Source organism: Curcuma longa, chromosome 2, assembly GCF_044706935.1.
Source record: "Curcuma longa cultivar G26 ecotype Majalengka, Jawa Barat chromosome 2, ITB_CL_G26_1.1, whole genome shotgun sequence".
NCBI lineage: Eukaryota > Viridiplantae > Streptophyta > Magnoliopsida > Zingiberales > Zingiberaceae > Curcuma > Curcuma longa.
The window spans coordinates 2678097-2692552 of record NC_133862.1 but is presented as its reverse complement, the minus strand read 5'-3'; the positions used below and the strand labels follow the sequence as shown (position 1 = coordinate 2692552).

General features: G+C 46.1%; 1 protein-coding gene and 18 non-coding genes across 19 annotated transcripts; 1 reads left to right on the top strand and 18 right to left on the bottom strand.

Moving 5' to 3' along the window:
- Positions 1-746: 746 nt before the first annotated feature.
- Positions 747-4500, top strand: LOC141821192 (uncharacterized). The gene is made up of 5 exons (XM_074708583.1): positions 747-853; positions 990-1039; positions 2018-2144; positions 3557-3664; positions 3790-4500. The coding sequence occupies exons 1-5, from the start codon at positions 754-756 to the stop codon at positions 4410-4412; spliced, it is 1008 nt and encodes a 335-aa protein (XP_074564684.1). The 5' UTR covers positions 747-753; the 3' UTR covers positions 4413-4500.
- Positions 4501-5823: 1323 nt separating this feature from the next.
- LOC141822582 (5S ribosomal RNA) lies at positions 5824-5942 on the bottom strand. Its single transcript, XR_012601312.1, has one exon. It is a non-coding gene; the product is annotated as a 5S ribosomal RNA (ribosomal RNA).
- A 365-nt stretch (positions 5943-6307) lies between these two features.
- On the bottom strand, positions 6308-6426 carry LOC141822581 (5S ribosomal RNA). The gene has a single exon (XR_012601311.1). It is a non-coding gene; the product is annotated as a 5S ribosomal RNA (ribosomal RNA).
- Positions 6427-6770: 344 nt separating this feature from the next.
- On the bottom strand, positions 6771-6889 carry LOC141822580 (5S ribosomal RNA). Its single transcript, XR_012601310.1, has one exon. It is a non-coding gene; the product is annotated as a 5S ribosomal RNA (ribosomal RNA).
- A 348-nt stretch (positions 6890-7237) lies between these two features.
- Positions 7238-7356, bottom strand: LOC141822579 (5S ribosomal RNA). The gene has a single exon (XR_012601309.1). It is a non-coding gene; the product is annotated as a 5S ribosomal RNA (ribosomal RNA).
- A 341-nt stretch (positions 7357-7697) lies between these two features.
- LOC141822578 (5S ribosomal RNA) lies at positions 7698-7816 on the bottom strand. Its single transcript, XR_012601308.1, has one exon. It is a non-coding gene; the product is annotated as a 5S ribosomal RNA (ribosomal RNA).
- Positions 7817-8193: 377 nt separating this feature from the next.
- Positions 8194-8312, bottom strand: LOC141822576 (5S ribosomal RNA). The gene has a single exon (XR_012601306.1). It is a non-coding gene; the product is annotated as a 5S ribosomal RNA (ribosomal RNA).
- Positions 8313-8702: 390 nt separating this feature from the next.
- Positions 8703-8821, bottom strand: LOC141822575 (5S ribosomal RNA). The gene has a single exon (XR_012601305.1). It is a non-coding gene; the product is annotated as a 5S ribosomal RNA (ribosomal RNA).
- Positions 8822-9209: 388 nt separating this feature from the next.
- LOC141822574 (5S ribosomal RNA) lies at positions 9210-9328 on the bottom strand. Its single transcript, XR_012601304.1, has one exon. It is a non-coding gene; the product is annotated as a 5S ribosomal RNA (ribosomal RNA).
- A 377-nt stretch (positions 9329-9705) lies between these two features.
- Positions 9706-9824, bottom strand: LOC141822573 (5S ribosomal RNA). Its single transcript, XR_012601303.1, has one exon. It is a non-coding gene; the product is annotated as a 5S ribosomal RNA (ribosomal RNA).
- Positions 9825-10206: 382 nt separating this feature from the next.
- LOC141822572 (5S ribosomal RNA) lies at positions 10207-10325 on the bottom strand. Its single transcript, XR_012601302.1, has one exon. It is a non-coding gene; the product is annotated as a 5S ribosomal RNA (ribosomal RNA).
- Positions 10326-10716: 391 nt separating this feature from the next.
- LOC141822571 (5S ribosomal RNA) lies at positions 10717-10835 on the bottom strand. Its single transcript, XR_012601301.1, has one exon. It is a non-coding gene; the product is annotated as a 5S ribosomal RNA (ribosomal RNA).
- A 391-nt stretch (positions 10836-11226) lies between these two features.
- Positions 11227-11345, bottom strand: LOC141822570 (5S ribosomal RNA). The gene has a single exon (XR_012601300.1). It is a non-coding gene; the product is annotated as a 5S ribosomal RNA (ribosomal RNA).
- Positions 11346-11736: 391 nt separating this feature from the next.
- On the bottom strand, positions 11737-11855 carry LOC141822560 (5S ribosomal RNA). The gene has a single exon (XR_012601292.1). It is a non-coding gene; the product is annotated as a 5S ribosomal RNA (ribosomal RNA).
- A 391-nt stretch (positions 11856-12246) lies between these two features.
- On the bottom strand, positions 12247-12365 carry LOC141822548 (5S ribosomal RNA). Its single transcript, XR_012601282.1, has one exon. It is a non-coding gene; the product is annotated as a 5S ribosomal RNA (ribosomal RNA).
- Positions 12366-12756: 391 nt separating this feature from the next.
- Positions 12757-12875, bottom strand: LOC141822537 (5S ribosomal RNA). Its single transcript, XR_012601277.1, has one exon. It is a non-coding gene; the product is annotated as a 5S ribosomal RNA (ribosomal RNA).
- Positions 12876-13266: 391 nt separating this feature from the next.
- On the bottom strand, positions 13267-13385 carry LOC141822610 (5S ribosomal RNA). Its single transcript, XR_012601337.1, has one exon. It is a non-coding gene; the product is annotated as a 5S ribosomal RNA (ribosomal RNA).
- Positions 13386-13776: 391 nt separating this feature from the next.
- On the bottom strand, positions 13777-13895 carry LOC141822598 (5S ribosomal RNA). Its single transcript, XR_012601326.1, has one exon. It is a non-coding gene; the product is annotated as a 5S ribosomal RNA (ribosomal RNA).
- A 391-nt stretch (positions 13896-14286) lies between these two features.
- Positions 14287-14405, bottom strand: LOC141822587 (5S ribosomal RNA). Its single transcript, XR_012601315.1, has one exon. It is a non-coding gene; the product is annotated as a 5S ribosomal RNA (ribosomal RNA).
- Positions 14406-14456: the final 51 nt, after the last annotated feature.

The window sequence follows — 14456 nt, the reverse complement described above, 5'->3', positions numbered from 1 at the left end:
AATAGATTTAAAAATTTTAAAAGTTGTTTTTTACGTGATCAAATTTGAAAATATCAATGATCTGGTTTGAGATAAAAAAATAATAGTGAAATCTACGGTTTGGGGGTGCTAATCTTAGAGTTGTATTGCTAAGATATGTAACCTACAGAATCTCTTGAAAGCTTAATTGCATCGGATCCTTCAGGTACTTATTCTTAAGTAAATCGGGGAGTTATAGTTGGTCATTATAAGAGATATTGCCTTAACTTCATTGAAATGCAATTTTTATTCACTTTAGTAAATTTGTCTTATACTAACCAACTTAATCATGTCCTGAAGCACTATCTACTACTGGAGTATCAATTTAAAATAAATCTATCACATGAATACTCATTTAGAGTACCAATTTGAAATAAATCTTTCATTCAAGTTATGATTGAGTTGATTAGTATGGAATAAATTTATTGAAGTGGATAAGAATCAAATTTTAAAAGAAGGTAATGTCCTCTCAATAATAATCAATTATAATTTTTTAATTTATTTTTTTTATAAATAAATAATTATAAAATTAATTATACGAGACTGCTAAGATAGCCATTTGAAATAAATCTTGACCCGAGCCTACCCATTTGATAGGCCATCAGAAACCCACCTAGCTAGAATTACACGTGGCACACCGACGCGTAAACCCATCAACAGAAGCTGACTATTTTTAGCGCAATTCTACCGCCTCGCTCTTTGGATCTCGATCGAAGTCGAGGACGACGCGAAGTAATGGCGGCGGAGATTTACGAACTCAGCAACGGCACCATCACCGTCAAAGTATCCAACTTTGGCGCCACCATCACATCGCTCCTCGTCCCTGATGCCAACGGTGATTGCTCCGTACCCTAATTGATTCCCTCTTCCTTGGCACTCGCTCTTTCGCCGGTCTTTCGTGTTTTTTTTTCCTTATGGTTTCACCTAATATTCTGTCTGTTTTCTTTTCGCTCTGTCGCTATCGGGTTCAGGGAATGTCGCCGATGTAGTACTCGGTTTCGATACCATCGAGCCGTATCAGGTAAGATTCTCTATGGTTTGATCACTGTTTAAAGTCGTAATTTTTGTTGGAGAATATTAGTAATAACAAAAGATTTGATTTTTTTATTTTATTTTATGTGTCTGAATTTTTCCTTCGTGTGTAATAATTTTTACGTCTCCTCGTAGCCGATGGTAAACCACCCTGACAATTTATACATACTACGAAACTGTTGTTTTCCTCTAGCATGATACTCTTTGTGGTTAGACTTCTCAGTCAAGCGACAAATTGAATTCGTGGTTTAATAGAAGCTAATTTCCTAATGAATAACGTCCTGCTTCGTTGATTTTTATAGCCTATGCCTAGATGGAAGAAATTTTGGTAGAAAATTGTATTTCTTGTCCCCTGATCTTTCTTAGTTATTATCACCATTGAGTCATTAACAAACATTTGAACCATCAACTCAGTAATATCATTGAGTACGAATTCATGCTTGTCTGGTCAGGTGGCTTGTGCTTGAACTGTAGAAACCGTTGGCCTGTTTCCATTTGGTATGAGAGTAGTACTTTTAGAACCAGATTATGTCTGTGGAATTATGCAGAGGTAAGATCTAGAGAAGACAACAGGTATCCTTGTTTAATTGGCTAACTGTATGCTGTGATGACTGATGATAAACCTAGCATTTTGCTTTTGTTTCTTTAAATTTTATGTTACTGTCTAATTTTGATATAAAGATGCCCCATGTCCCCCATAAGCATTGACCCAAAATAGTTTATATGCATGTTGAAGAATCGTTGATTCAGCTTGAATCTGAATCTTAAATATCCATATTGATCTAATCTCTTCTTGTTATCTTGTTTCCTTTTACTATGTCATTGAGTGTTCTGAAGTATCCTAGATTGTGAATGGATTTTCGTATTTTCATTTGGTGGTGCATTCTTGATAATCTTTTCTTTTCCTTTGCCGGTGCATACTTTTTATCTATTTTGTATCTGTTTGTTTTGACATGTTCTGAATCAGAAAGGTGCTTCTCCCTACTTTGGATGTATTGTTGGGCGGGTAGCAAACAGAATTAAAGAAGGAAAGTTTACTCTCAATGGGGTTGAACATTCCTTGTTTATCAACAATGGACCGAACAGCCTTCATGGTGGGAAATGAAGTCAATTTCAAATTTCTGATGTTTCTTTATCACATTTCTTTTCCACGTGAAACAAATATAAACTACTTCAAAAGATTATGATCTTACTCTTTAACCTGAGTTGGATTAGTTGGTTTTTTAGTCTGTAACTTGCAAAGGAAAAGTCTATGGTTCTTCCAAACTTTGTAGTTATATACTTTCTTTGTTAAATTGTACTCATGGCACCTATGCAATGGTTTTTCCTGTTGGTAAAGGAGATATGGGTTAAAAAAACTTTTACTTGGAGGGGTAGTTCTGATTACAAATAAAACAAGAGGAAATGGTCTAGGTGACTTGTGTAAATGTAAGTTAGAAAAATGTAACAATTACGATATGATCTTTCAGTGTAAGGAGGTAACTCATGTGTGGCACAAATCTAGATGGATATTAATATGAATAGATGCATGTTGTCAATCCCTAATATTTGTGACTTTTTGGCTTATTAACAATTACAGTTGTCCTGTTGTGCCTCTAAAGTTCTATGTGGATATTAAACTGAAATACTGAAAGGATGCACATGCTGACAATCCTTAATATTTGGGACCTTTTGTCTATGTTCTTATTGTATCTCATGCTGTGCCCTATGGCACTGTGGGTTAGGACAGATTAATCTAACTTGGTTTGCAAACCCACCCTTGATTGTTGAAGCTTCATCAAGCACTGATGCTATCAACTTCTCCTCACTTGAATTATATTATTAAAATTTGGGCGCCTGAGAGTTTGAGGTACACTGGGTCTTTTTTTTCTCCTTGTTATTTCTTAATGCAATAGCAATGCAAATGCTTGGGCTACTGTTTAAACACAATGGATAGCACAAGCTGATTAACCAAGTTGAACTAAGTAATCTGTAGGTGTGAGTGAGCTGGTTTTGTTCACTTTGTTTGTTCAATACTTGATGTGAAAATCTTGTCAAAAGACTCAACTAGACAGGCATTAGGATTGTTGGGCTTGAGTTTCAGGTTTTTAATTTCTGAATTATTTTCCATTATATGTCATTTTAAAAATTTAAAGATGGATAGGATGTTGTAGTTTTGAAACAAAGGTTGAAATCTGCAAAGGAGGACCATATAATACTACTAATTATGCCAGCAGTCATTTGCAAATTTTAATTTTCACATGGATAGTCAATAGGAAAAGAGTGTAGCATTACCATGCCAGTGCAAGTTCTTTTGAGAATCTAGATCGTAGGAAACAAGTTCTACCATAAGCTAATGTTGTTAGGAAGTGTTAGTGTCAACTAGAACAAATATTTGGTTTGAAGGTAACTCTTTTTGTGCTGATTTGCATTTGTGGTATGAGCCATGCAACTTTATTTTTTTTTACCTCATTTATGATTTGATCAGGTTGTTGGAATAACTGAACTTCTTCGTCATGTTCTCCAGGTGGGAAGACAGGTTTTGATAAGGTGCTATGGGAGGTTGCTGAATACAACAAGAATAATCAGTTTCCATCAATCACCTTCAAGTATCATAGCAAGGATGGTGAGGAAGGTAAAAAAGTCTTACTTTTTAGTTAAAAAGAGAAAATGGAAGGAAAAAAAAAGGCATGATGAGGAGGAATAGTTTGATAGTTCTGCTCATCATCTAGCGAGAGATTAATATCAATATTTGGACAGGCTACCCTGGAGATCTCTCCGTCACTGTCAAGTACTCCCTCCCTTCGAGCACATCGCTAAAGCTCGAAATGGAAGCTGTTCCTGCTAGCAAAGCCACTCCTGTCAGTCTTGCTCAACATACTTACTGGAATCTTGCCGGGCACAACTCCGGCAATGTCCTTGATCACTCTATCCAGATATGGGGATCTCATATCACTCCGGTCGACGACAACCAGATCCCTACCGGTGATATCAAACCGGTCAGTGGCACCCCCTTTGATTTCACAGCAGAAAACAAGATAGGCAGCAGGATCCTTGAAGTGCCTGGCGGTTATGATCATAACTACATACTGGACTGTGGAGAAGAGAAATCTGGCTTGAAGCACGCAGCCAGAGTGAAGGATCCTTCGAGCTTGAGGGTGCTCGACTTGTGGACCGACGCGCCTGGTATGCAGTTCTACACCGGCAACTTTCTCGACGGTGTTGTGGGAAAGGGTGGGGCGGTGTATGGCAAGCAAGCAGGACTGTGCCTGGAGACGCAGGGGTTCCCGAATGCCATCAACCAACAGAATTTTCCATCTGTTGTGGTGCAACCCGGAGAGAAGCACAAGCACACCATGGTGTTTGAGTTTTCGAGCAACTAAGCTCTTCGTCTATGTTTTTATTTATCTGTTCTTCTCTTTGGTTGCATTCTAAGTTTGAATAAATTGTATAAAACATGAGGTAATAATTCGGTCGTTAAAATTAATAACGAAAAAATTAGCGACTGATTATTTGAGTCACTAATCAGCCTTTTTCTTGTAGTATCTAATTTCATTTCATACAACTATATCAGTTCTTCGAATAGTTTCTTATATGCGATGCAAGTTGATATCATCCTAATATCCTAGTAGAATCGCGCACTACAAAAATATAGAGTATTAGCCACAAATCTTAGCAACGAAATATTTTCGTCACAATTTGACGAAAATTAGCGAAATCTTATTTTGTCACAAATTTATGATAAATTTGATGACGAAACTAATTTAATTGTGGAAGTAGCGATGTAATAATTTTCATTGTGAAAATCATTGTAAAATTAATGTTTATCACAAAAATCATTGCAATTTGGTGACGAATCATGGATTCGTCGCCACTCTTTGGCGACGAATGTATGATTCGTCACCAAAATTGGCGAATCACGAACTTGGCGACAAATACGAATTCGTCGTCAAAAACCTTAACTTAACCCACCCCAATCACGACTTTCCTTTCCCCGACTTTTCTTTCCCCTAAACCTCCAGCGAACTGCGACCTTTCTCCTCTCTGATTTCTCCCATCCGGCGATTGCGATCCAACCTCCGACGACTACAACGGTGACAACAACAAGCTAGGCGACGGTGTAACGTGGTAAACTCTTCTCCTTTCCCCTCTCTTTTGTCGCTATCGGATTTGCTCCGATTTGCTTAGGTTGGCCACAGGGCGCCACTTAGGCTGCTGGCCAGCCAATTTAGCCGCCAGTGCTCGCTTAGGTCGTTGGTTGGTTGTGGCGCGATTTCTTGTCGGCGCCCGATTTGGCTGGTCGCACCGTTGCTGTTGGGCGGCACACCCGATTTGGCTGGTTGCCATCTCGATTTCGCTGTCGGCTCCTGATTTGGCTGGCCGACCACCGCTTAGGTCGTTGTCGGCGCTTGATTTGACTTGGTCGATGCTCGATTTGGCTGTCTACGTCCCGATTTCACTATCGCCATTCGGCCATTGTGGCTGATCGACTGCCGCTTAAGGCCGCTGGCCAGCCGCGGTCCGCTTAGGCCGTGGCCGGCTGTCGCTTAGGCCGCACAACTCTAATTTCCTTGTGATATGTAGTTTTTGATTAATTAGTTTCATGTCTAGCATGAGTATGTGTGTTTTGTAAGTTATGATCTACTATGTTATACTTATTTTGAGCATGTTCGTCTTTATTAGTGTTCTATGTTTCATTTATTAAATCATGGTGTTCCATGTTAAGCTTACCCTGAACTTGTTCCTCTTGAAACAAAAAATAAAAACGCAACGAAACAAATCGTTTCACAAAAATAGGTGCAACACGAGGACTTCCCAGGGGGTCACCCATCCTAGTACTGCTCTCGCCCAAGCACGCTTAACTTCGGAGTTCTGATGGGATCCGGTGCATTAGTGCTGGTATGATCGCACCCATCCTTCCCACCACACGCTCCCTATTTATCCCGCCAACGGTCATCGATACAAATCAACCTTCGCCGCACCGTGCGGAACCCTACATCCACCCCATCCGCGATTCCCCAACCAAACGACCCCACGAAATCATCACGAGGAAATTAAGAGACCACCGAAAAAAAAACGCACACACGCACCTCGAAAAAATTAATTCCCCGACAAACACACACGCGCACGCACAAAACCTCTCGCCGCTACGCGAACACGAGGCCGGAGACGAGACGGAAGGCAGCCCCACGAACAAACGAAAAGAAGACAAAAAAATAAAAAAATCAAATCAAACGCAAAGAAAAAACAAACAAAATCAAAAATCGTTTCACAAAAATAGGTGCAACACGAGGACTTCCCAGGGGGTCACCCATCCTAGTACTGCTCTCGCCCAAGCACGCTTAACTTCGGAGTTCTGATGGGATCCGGTGCATTAGTGCTGGTATGATCGCACCCATCCTTCCCACCACACGCTCCCTATTTATCCCGCCAACGGTCATCGATACAAATCAACCTTCGCCGCACCGTGCGGAACCCTAATCACCCCCCATCCGCGATTCCCCAACCAAACGACCACGAAATCATCACGAGGAAATTAAGAGACCACCGAAAAAAAAACACACACGCACCTCGAAAAAATAATTCCCCCACAAACACACGCGCACGCACAAACCTCTCGCCGCTACGCGAACACGAGGCCGGAGACGAGACGGAAGGCAGCCCACACGAACAAACAAGAAAACAGTAAACAAAAAATAATAAAACGCAAAGAAAAAAAAACAAACAAAAAATCAAAAAAATAGGTGCAACACGAGGACTTCCCAGGGGGTCACCCATCCTAGTACTGCTCTCGCCCAAGCACGCTTAACTTCGGAGTTCTGATGGGATCCGGTGCATTAGTGCTGGTATGATCGCACCCATCCTTCCCACCACACGCTCCCTATTTATCCCGCCAACGGTCATCGATACAAATCAACCTTCGCCGCACCGTGCGGGAACCCGAACACCCATCCATCCGCGATTCCCCAACCAAACGACCCCACGAAATCATCACGGAGGTAAAGAGACCACCGAAAAAAATCACACACACGCACCTCGAAAAAATAATCCCCGACAAACACACACGCGCACGCACAAACCTCTCGCCGCTACGCGAACACGACGGCCGGAGACGAGAAGGAAGGCAGCCCCCACACAAACAAGAAGGACAAGAAAAAAAAAAATAAAAACGAAAAAACAAACAAAAATAAAAAATCGTTTCAAAAAATAGGTGCAACACGAGGACTTCCCAGGGGGTCACCCATCCTAGTACTGCTCTCGCCCAAGCACGCTTAACTTCGGAGTTCTGATGGGATCCGGTGCATTAGTGCTGGTATGATCGCACCCATCCTTCCCACCACACGCTCCCTATTTATCCCGCCAACGGTCATCGATACAAATCAACCTTCGCCGCACCGTGCGGGACCCTACAATCACCCCATCCGCGATTCCCCCAACCAAACGACCCCACGAAATCATCGAGGAAATTCGCCACCGCAAAAACACACACACGCACCTCGAAAAAATAATTCCCCCCAAACATACACACGCGCACGCACAAACCTCTCGCCGCTACGCGACGCGGGCACGAGGCCGGAGACGAGAAGGAAGGCAGCCCCACGCAAAAAGACAGAAGAAAAAATAAATACAAAAACGCAAAAAACAAACAAAATCGCAAAAAACAAAAATAGGTGCAACACGAGGACTTCCCAGGGGGTCACCCATCCTAGTACTGCTCTCGCCCAAGCACGCTTAACTTCGGAGTTCTGATGGGATCCGGTGCATTAGTGCTGGTATGATCGCACCCATCCTTCCCCACCACACGCTCCCTATTTATCCCGCCAACGGTCATCGATACAAATCAACCTTCGCCGCACCGTGCGGAACCCTACAATCACCCCATCCGCGATTCCCCAACCAAACGACCCCACGAAAATCAACACGAGGAGGAAAGAGACCACCGGAAAAAGCACACACGCACCTCGAAAAAATGAAAAAATTAATAAATCCCCGACAAACACACACGCGCACGCACAAACCTCTCGCCGCTACGCGAACACACGAGGCCGGAGACGAGAAGGAAGGCAGCCCCACGCACGAACAAAAAGAAGAAAAAAAAATAATACAAATCACAAATAACAAAAGAAAAAACAAACAAACAACGCAACAAATCGTTTCAAAAAATAGGTGCAACACGAGGACTTCCCAGGGGGTCACCCATCCTAGTACTGCTCTCGCCCAAGCACGCTTAACTTCGGAGTTCTGATGGGATCCGGTGCATTAGTGCTGGTATGATCGCACCCATCCTTCCCACCACACGCTCCCTATTTATCCCGCCAACGGTCATCGATACAAATCGACCTTCGCCGCACCGTGCGGGACCCTACACCCACCCATCCACGATTCCCCCGACCAAACACCCCACGAAAATCAACACGAGGTAAAGAGACCGCCGCCGAAAAATCGCGCACGCGCACCTCGAAAACCAATGAAAAAATTAATAAATCCCCCACAAACACACACGCGTACCCACCAACCTCTCGCCGCCTCGCCACGCGGGCACGAGGCCGGAGACGAGAAGGAAGGCAGCCCACACGAACAAACGAAGACGAAGAAGAAAAAAAAATAATACAAATCACAATCATAACAAAAGAAAAAACAAACAAACAACGCAACAAATCGTTTCACAAAAATAGGTGCAACACGAGGACTTCCCAGGGGGTCACCCATCCTAGTACTGCTCTCGCCCAAGCACGCTTAACTTCGGAGTTCTGATGGGATCCGGTGCATTAGTGCTGGTATGATCGCACCCATCCTTCCTATCGCACCCTCCCTATTTATCCCGCCAACGGTCATCGATACAAATCGACCTTCGCCGCACCGTGCGGGACCCTACACCCACCCATCCACGATTCCCCCGACCAAACACCCCACGAAAATCAACACGAGGTAAAGAGACCACCGCCGAAAAAACACGCACGCGCACCTCGAAAACCAATGAAAAAATTAATAAATCCCCCACACGTACACACGCGTACCCCACCAACCTCTCGCCGCCTCGCCACGCGGGCACGAGGCCGGAGACGAGAAGGAAGGCAGCCCACACGAACAAACGAAGAAAGAAGAAAAAAAAATAATAAAAATCACAATCATAACAAAAGAAAAAACAAAAAACAACGCAACAAATCGTTTCACAAAAATAGGTGCAACACGAGGACTTCCCAGGGGGTCACCCATCCTAGTACTGCTCTCGCCCAAGCACGCTTAACTTCGGAGTTCTGATGGGATCCGGTGCATTAGTGCTGGTATGATCGCACCCATCCTTCCCACCACACGCTCCCTATTTATCCCGCCAACGGTCATCGATACAAATCAACCTTCGCCGCACCGTGCGGGACCCTACAATCCACCCCATCCACGATTCCCCAACCAAACGACCCCACGAAAATCAACACGAGGAAATTAAGAGCCACCGAAAAAAAACACACACGCGCACCTCGAAAAAATAATCCCCCCAAACACACACGCGCACGCACAAACCTCTCGCCGCCTCGCCACGCGGGCACGAGGCCGGAGACGAGAAGGAAGGCAGCCCACACGCACAAACGAAGAAGAAGAAGAAAAAAAAATAATACAAATCACAATCATAACAAAAGAAAAAACAAACAAACAACGCAACAAATCGTTTCACAAAAATAGGTGCAACACGAGGACTTCCCAGGGGGTCACCCATCCTAGTACTGCTCTCGCCCAAGCACGCTTAACTTCGGAGTTCTGATGGGATCCGGTGCATTAGTGCTGGTATGATCGCACCCATCCTTCCTATCGCACCCTCCCTATTTATCCCGCCAACGGTCATCGATACAAATCGACCTTCGCCGCACCGTGCGGGACCCTACACCCACCCATCCACGATTCCCCCGACCAAACGACCCCACGAAATCAACACGAGGTAAAGAGACCACCGCCGAAAAATCGCACACGCGCACCTCGAAAAAATAAAAATTATAAATCCCCCACAAACACACACGCGCACGCACAAACCTCTCGCCGCTACGCCACGCGGGCACGAGGCCGGAGACGAGAAGGAAGGCAGCCCACACGAACAAACGAAAAAAGACAGAAAAAAAAATAATACAAATCACAATCATAACAAAAGAAAAAAAAACAAACAACGCAAAAATCGTTTCACAAAAATAGGTGCAACACGAGGACTTCCCAGGGGGTCACCCATCCTAGTACTGCTCTCGCCCAAGCACGCTTAACTTCGGAGTTCTGATGGGATCCGGTGCATTAGTGCTGGTATGATCGCACCCATCCTTCCCACCACACGCTCCCTATTTATCCCGCCAACGGTCATCGATACAAATCGACCTTCGCCGCACCGTGCGGGACCCTACACCCACCCATCCACGATTCCCCCGACCAAACACCCCACGAAAATCAACACGAGGTAAAGAGACCGCCGCCGAAAAATCGCGCACGCGCACCTCGAAAACCAATGAAAAAATTAATAAATCCCCCACACGTACACACGCGTACCCCACCAACCTCTCGCCGCCTCGCCACGCGGGCACGAGGCCGGAGACGAGAAGGAAGGCAGCCCACACGAACAAACGAAGACGAAGAAGAAAAAAAAATAATACAAATCACAATCATAACAAAAGAAAAAACAAACAAACAACGCAACAAATCGTTTCACAAAAATAGGTGCAACACGAGGACTTCCCAGGGGGTCACCCATCCTAGTACTGCTCTCGCCCAAGCACGCTTAACTTCGGAGTTCTGATGGGATCCGGTGCATTAGTGCTGGTATGATCGCACCCATCCTTCCTATCGCACCCTCCCTATTTATCCCGCCAACGGTCATCGATACAAATCGACCTTCGCCGCACCGTGCGGGACCCTACACCCACCCATCCACGATTCCCCCGACCAAACACCCCACGAAAATCAACACGAGGTAAAGAGACCGCCGCCGAAAAATCGCGCACGCGCACCTCGAAAACCAATGAAAAAATTAATAAATCCCCCACACGTACACACGCGTACCCCACCAACCTCTCGCCGCCTCGCCACGCGGGCACGAGGCCGGAGACGAGAAGGAAGGCAGCCCACACGAACAAACGAAGACGAAGAAGAAAAAAAAATAATACAAATCACAATCATAACAAAAGAAAAAACAAACAAACAACGCAACAAATCGTTTCACAAAAATAGGTGCAACACGAGGACTTCCCAGGGGGTCACCCATCCTAGTACTGCTCTCGCCCAAGCACGCTTAACTTCGGAGTTCTGATGGGATCCGGTGCATTAGTGCTGGTATGATCGCACCCATCCTTCCTATCGCACCCTCCCTATTTATCCCGCCAACGGTCATCGATACAAATCGACCTTCGCCGCACCGTGCGGGACCCTACACCCACCCATCCACGATTCCCCCGACCAAACACCCCACGAAAATCAACACGAGGTAAAGAGACCGCCGCCGAAAAATCGCGCACGCGCACCTCGAAAACCAATGAAAAAATTAATAAATCCCCCACACGTACACACGCGTACCCCACCAACCTCTCGCCGCCTCGCCACGCGGGCACGAGGCCGGAGACGAGAAGGAAGGCAGCCCACACGAACAAACGAAGAAGAAGAAGAAAAAAAAATAATACAAATCACAATCATAACAAAAGAAAAAACAAACAAACAACGCAACAAATCGTTTCACAAAAATAGGTGCAACACGAGGACTTCCCAGGGGGTCACCCATCCTAGTACTGCTCTCGCCCAAGCACGCTTAACTTCGGAGTTCTGATGGGATCCGGTGCATTAGTGCTGGTATGATCGCACCCATCCTTCCTATCGCACCCTCCCTATTTATCCCGCCAACGGTCATCGATACAAATCGACCTTCGCCGCACCGTGCGGGACCCTACACCCACCCATCCACGATTCCCCCGACCAAACACCCCACGAAAATCAACACGAGGTAAAGAGACCGCCGCCGAAAAATCGCGCACGCGCACCTCGAAAACCAATGAAAAAATTAATAAATCCCCCACACGTACACACGCGTACCCCACCAACCTCTCGCCGCCTCGCCACGCGGGCACGAGGCCGGAGACGAGAAGGAAGGCAGCCCACACGAACAAACGAAGAAGAAGAAGAAAAAAAAATAATACAAATCACAATCATAACAAAAGAAAAAACAAACAAACAACGCAACAAATCGTTTCACAAAAATAGGTGCAACACGAGGACTTCCCAGGGGGTCACCCATCCTAGTACTGCTCTCGCCCAAGCACGCTTAACTTCGGAGTTCTGATGGGATCCGGTGCATTAGTGCTGGTATGATCGCACCCATCCTTCCTATCGCACCCTCCCTATTTATCCCGCCAACGGTCATCGATACAAATCGACCTTCGCCGCACCGTGCGGGACCCTACACCCACCCATCCACGATTCCCCCGACCAAACACCCCACGAAAATCAACACGAGGTAAAGAGACCGCCGCCGAAAAATCGCGCACGCGCACCTCGAAAACCAATGAAAAAATTAATAAATCCCCCACACGTACACACGCGTACCCCACCAACCTCTCGCCGCCTCGCCACGCGGGCACGAGGCCGGAGACGAGAAGGAAGGCAGCCCACACGAACAAACGAAGACGAAGAAGAAAAAAAAATAATACAAATCACAATCATAACAAAAGAAAAAACAAACAAACAACGCAACAAATCGTTTCACAAAAATAGGTGCAACACGAGGACTTCCCAGGGGGTCACCCATCCTAGTACTGCTCTCGCCCAAGCACGCTTAACTTCGGAGTTCTGATGGGATCCGGTGCATTAGTGCTGGTATGATCGCACCCATCCTTCCTATCGCACCCTCCCTATTTATCCCGCCAACGGTCATCGATACAAATCGACCTTCGCCGCACCGTGCGGGACCCTACACCCACCCATCCACGATTCCCCCGACCAAACACCCCACGAAAATCAACACGAGGTAAAGAGACCGCCGCCGAAAAATCGCGCACGCGCACCTCGAAAACCAATGAAAAAATTAATAAATCCCCCACACGTACACACGCGTACCCCACCAACCTCTCGCCGCCTCGCCACGCGGGCACGAGGCCGGAGACGAGAAGGAAGGCAGCCCACACGAACAAACGAAGACGAAGAAGAAAAAAAAATAATACAAATCACAATCATAACAAAAGAAAAAACAAACAAACAACGCAACAAATCGTTTCACAAAAATAGGTGCAACACGAGGACTTCCCAGGGGGTCACCCATCCTAGTACTGCTCTCGCCCAAGCACGCTTAACTTCGGAGTTCTGATGGGATCCGGTGCATTAGTGCTGGTATGATCGCACCCATCCTTCCTATCGCACCCTCCCTATTTATCCCGCCAACGGTCATCGATACAAATCGACCTTCGCCGCACCGTGCGGGACCCTACACCCACCCATCCACGATTCCCCCGACCAAACACCCCACGAAAATCAACACGAGGTAAAGAGACCGCCGCCGAAAAATCGCGCACGCGCACCTCGAAAACCAATGAAAAAATTAATAAATCCCCCACACGTACACACGCGTACCCCACCAACCTCTCGCCGCCTCGCCACGCGGGCACGAGGCCGGAGACGAGAAGGAAGGCAGCCCACACGAACAAACGAAGACGAAGAAGAAAAAAAAATAATAAAAATCACAATCATAACAAAAGAAAAAACAAACAAACAACGCAACAAATCGTTTCACAAAAATAGGTGCAACACGAGGACTTCCCAGGGGGTCACCCATCCTAGTACTGCTCTCGCCCAAGCACGCTTAACTTCGGAGTTCTGATGGGATCCGGTGCATTAGTGCTGGTATGATCGCACCCATCCTTCCTATCGCACCCTCCCTATTTATCCCGCCAACGGTCATCGATACAAATCGACCTTCGCCGCACCGTGCGGGACCCTACACCCACCCATCCACGATTCCCCCGACCAAACACCCCACGAAAATCAACACGAGGTAAAGAGACCGCCGCCGAAAAATCGCGCACGCGCACCTCGAAAACCAATGAAAAAATTAATAAATCCCCCACACGTACACACGCGTACCCCACCAACCTCTCGCCGCCTCGCCACGCGGGCACGAGGCCGGAGACGAGAAGGAAGGCAGCCCACACGAACAAACGAAGAAGAAGAAGAAAAAAAAATAATACAAATCACAATCATAACAAAAGAAAAAACAAACAAACAACGCAACAAATCGTTTCACAAAAATAGGTGCAACACGAGGACTTCCCAGGGGGTCACCCATCCTAGTACTGCTCTCGCCCAAGCACGCTTAACTTCGGAGTTCTGATGGGATCCGGTGCATTAGTGCTGGTATGATCGCACCCATCCTTCCTATCGCACCCTCCCTATTTATCCCGCCAACGGTCATCGATACA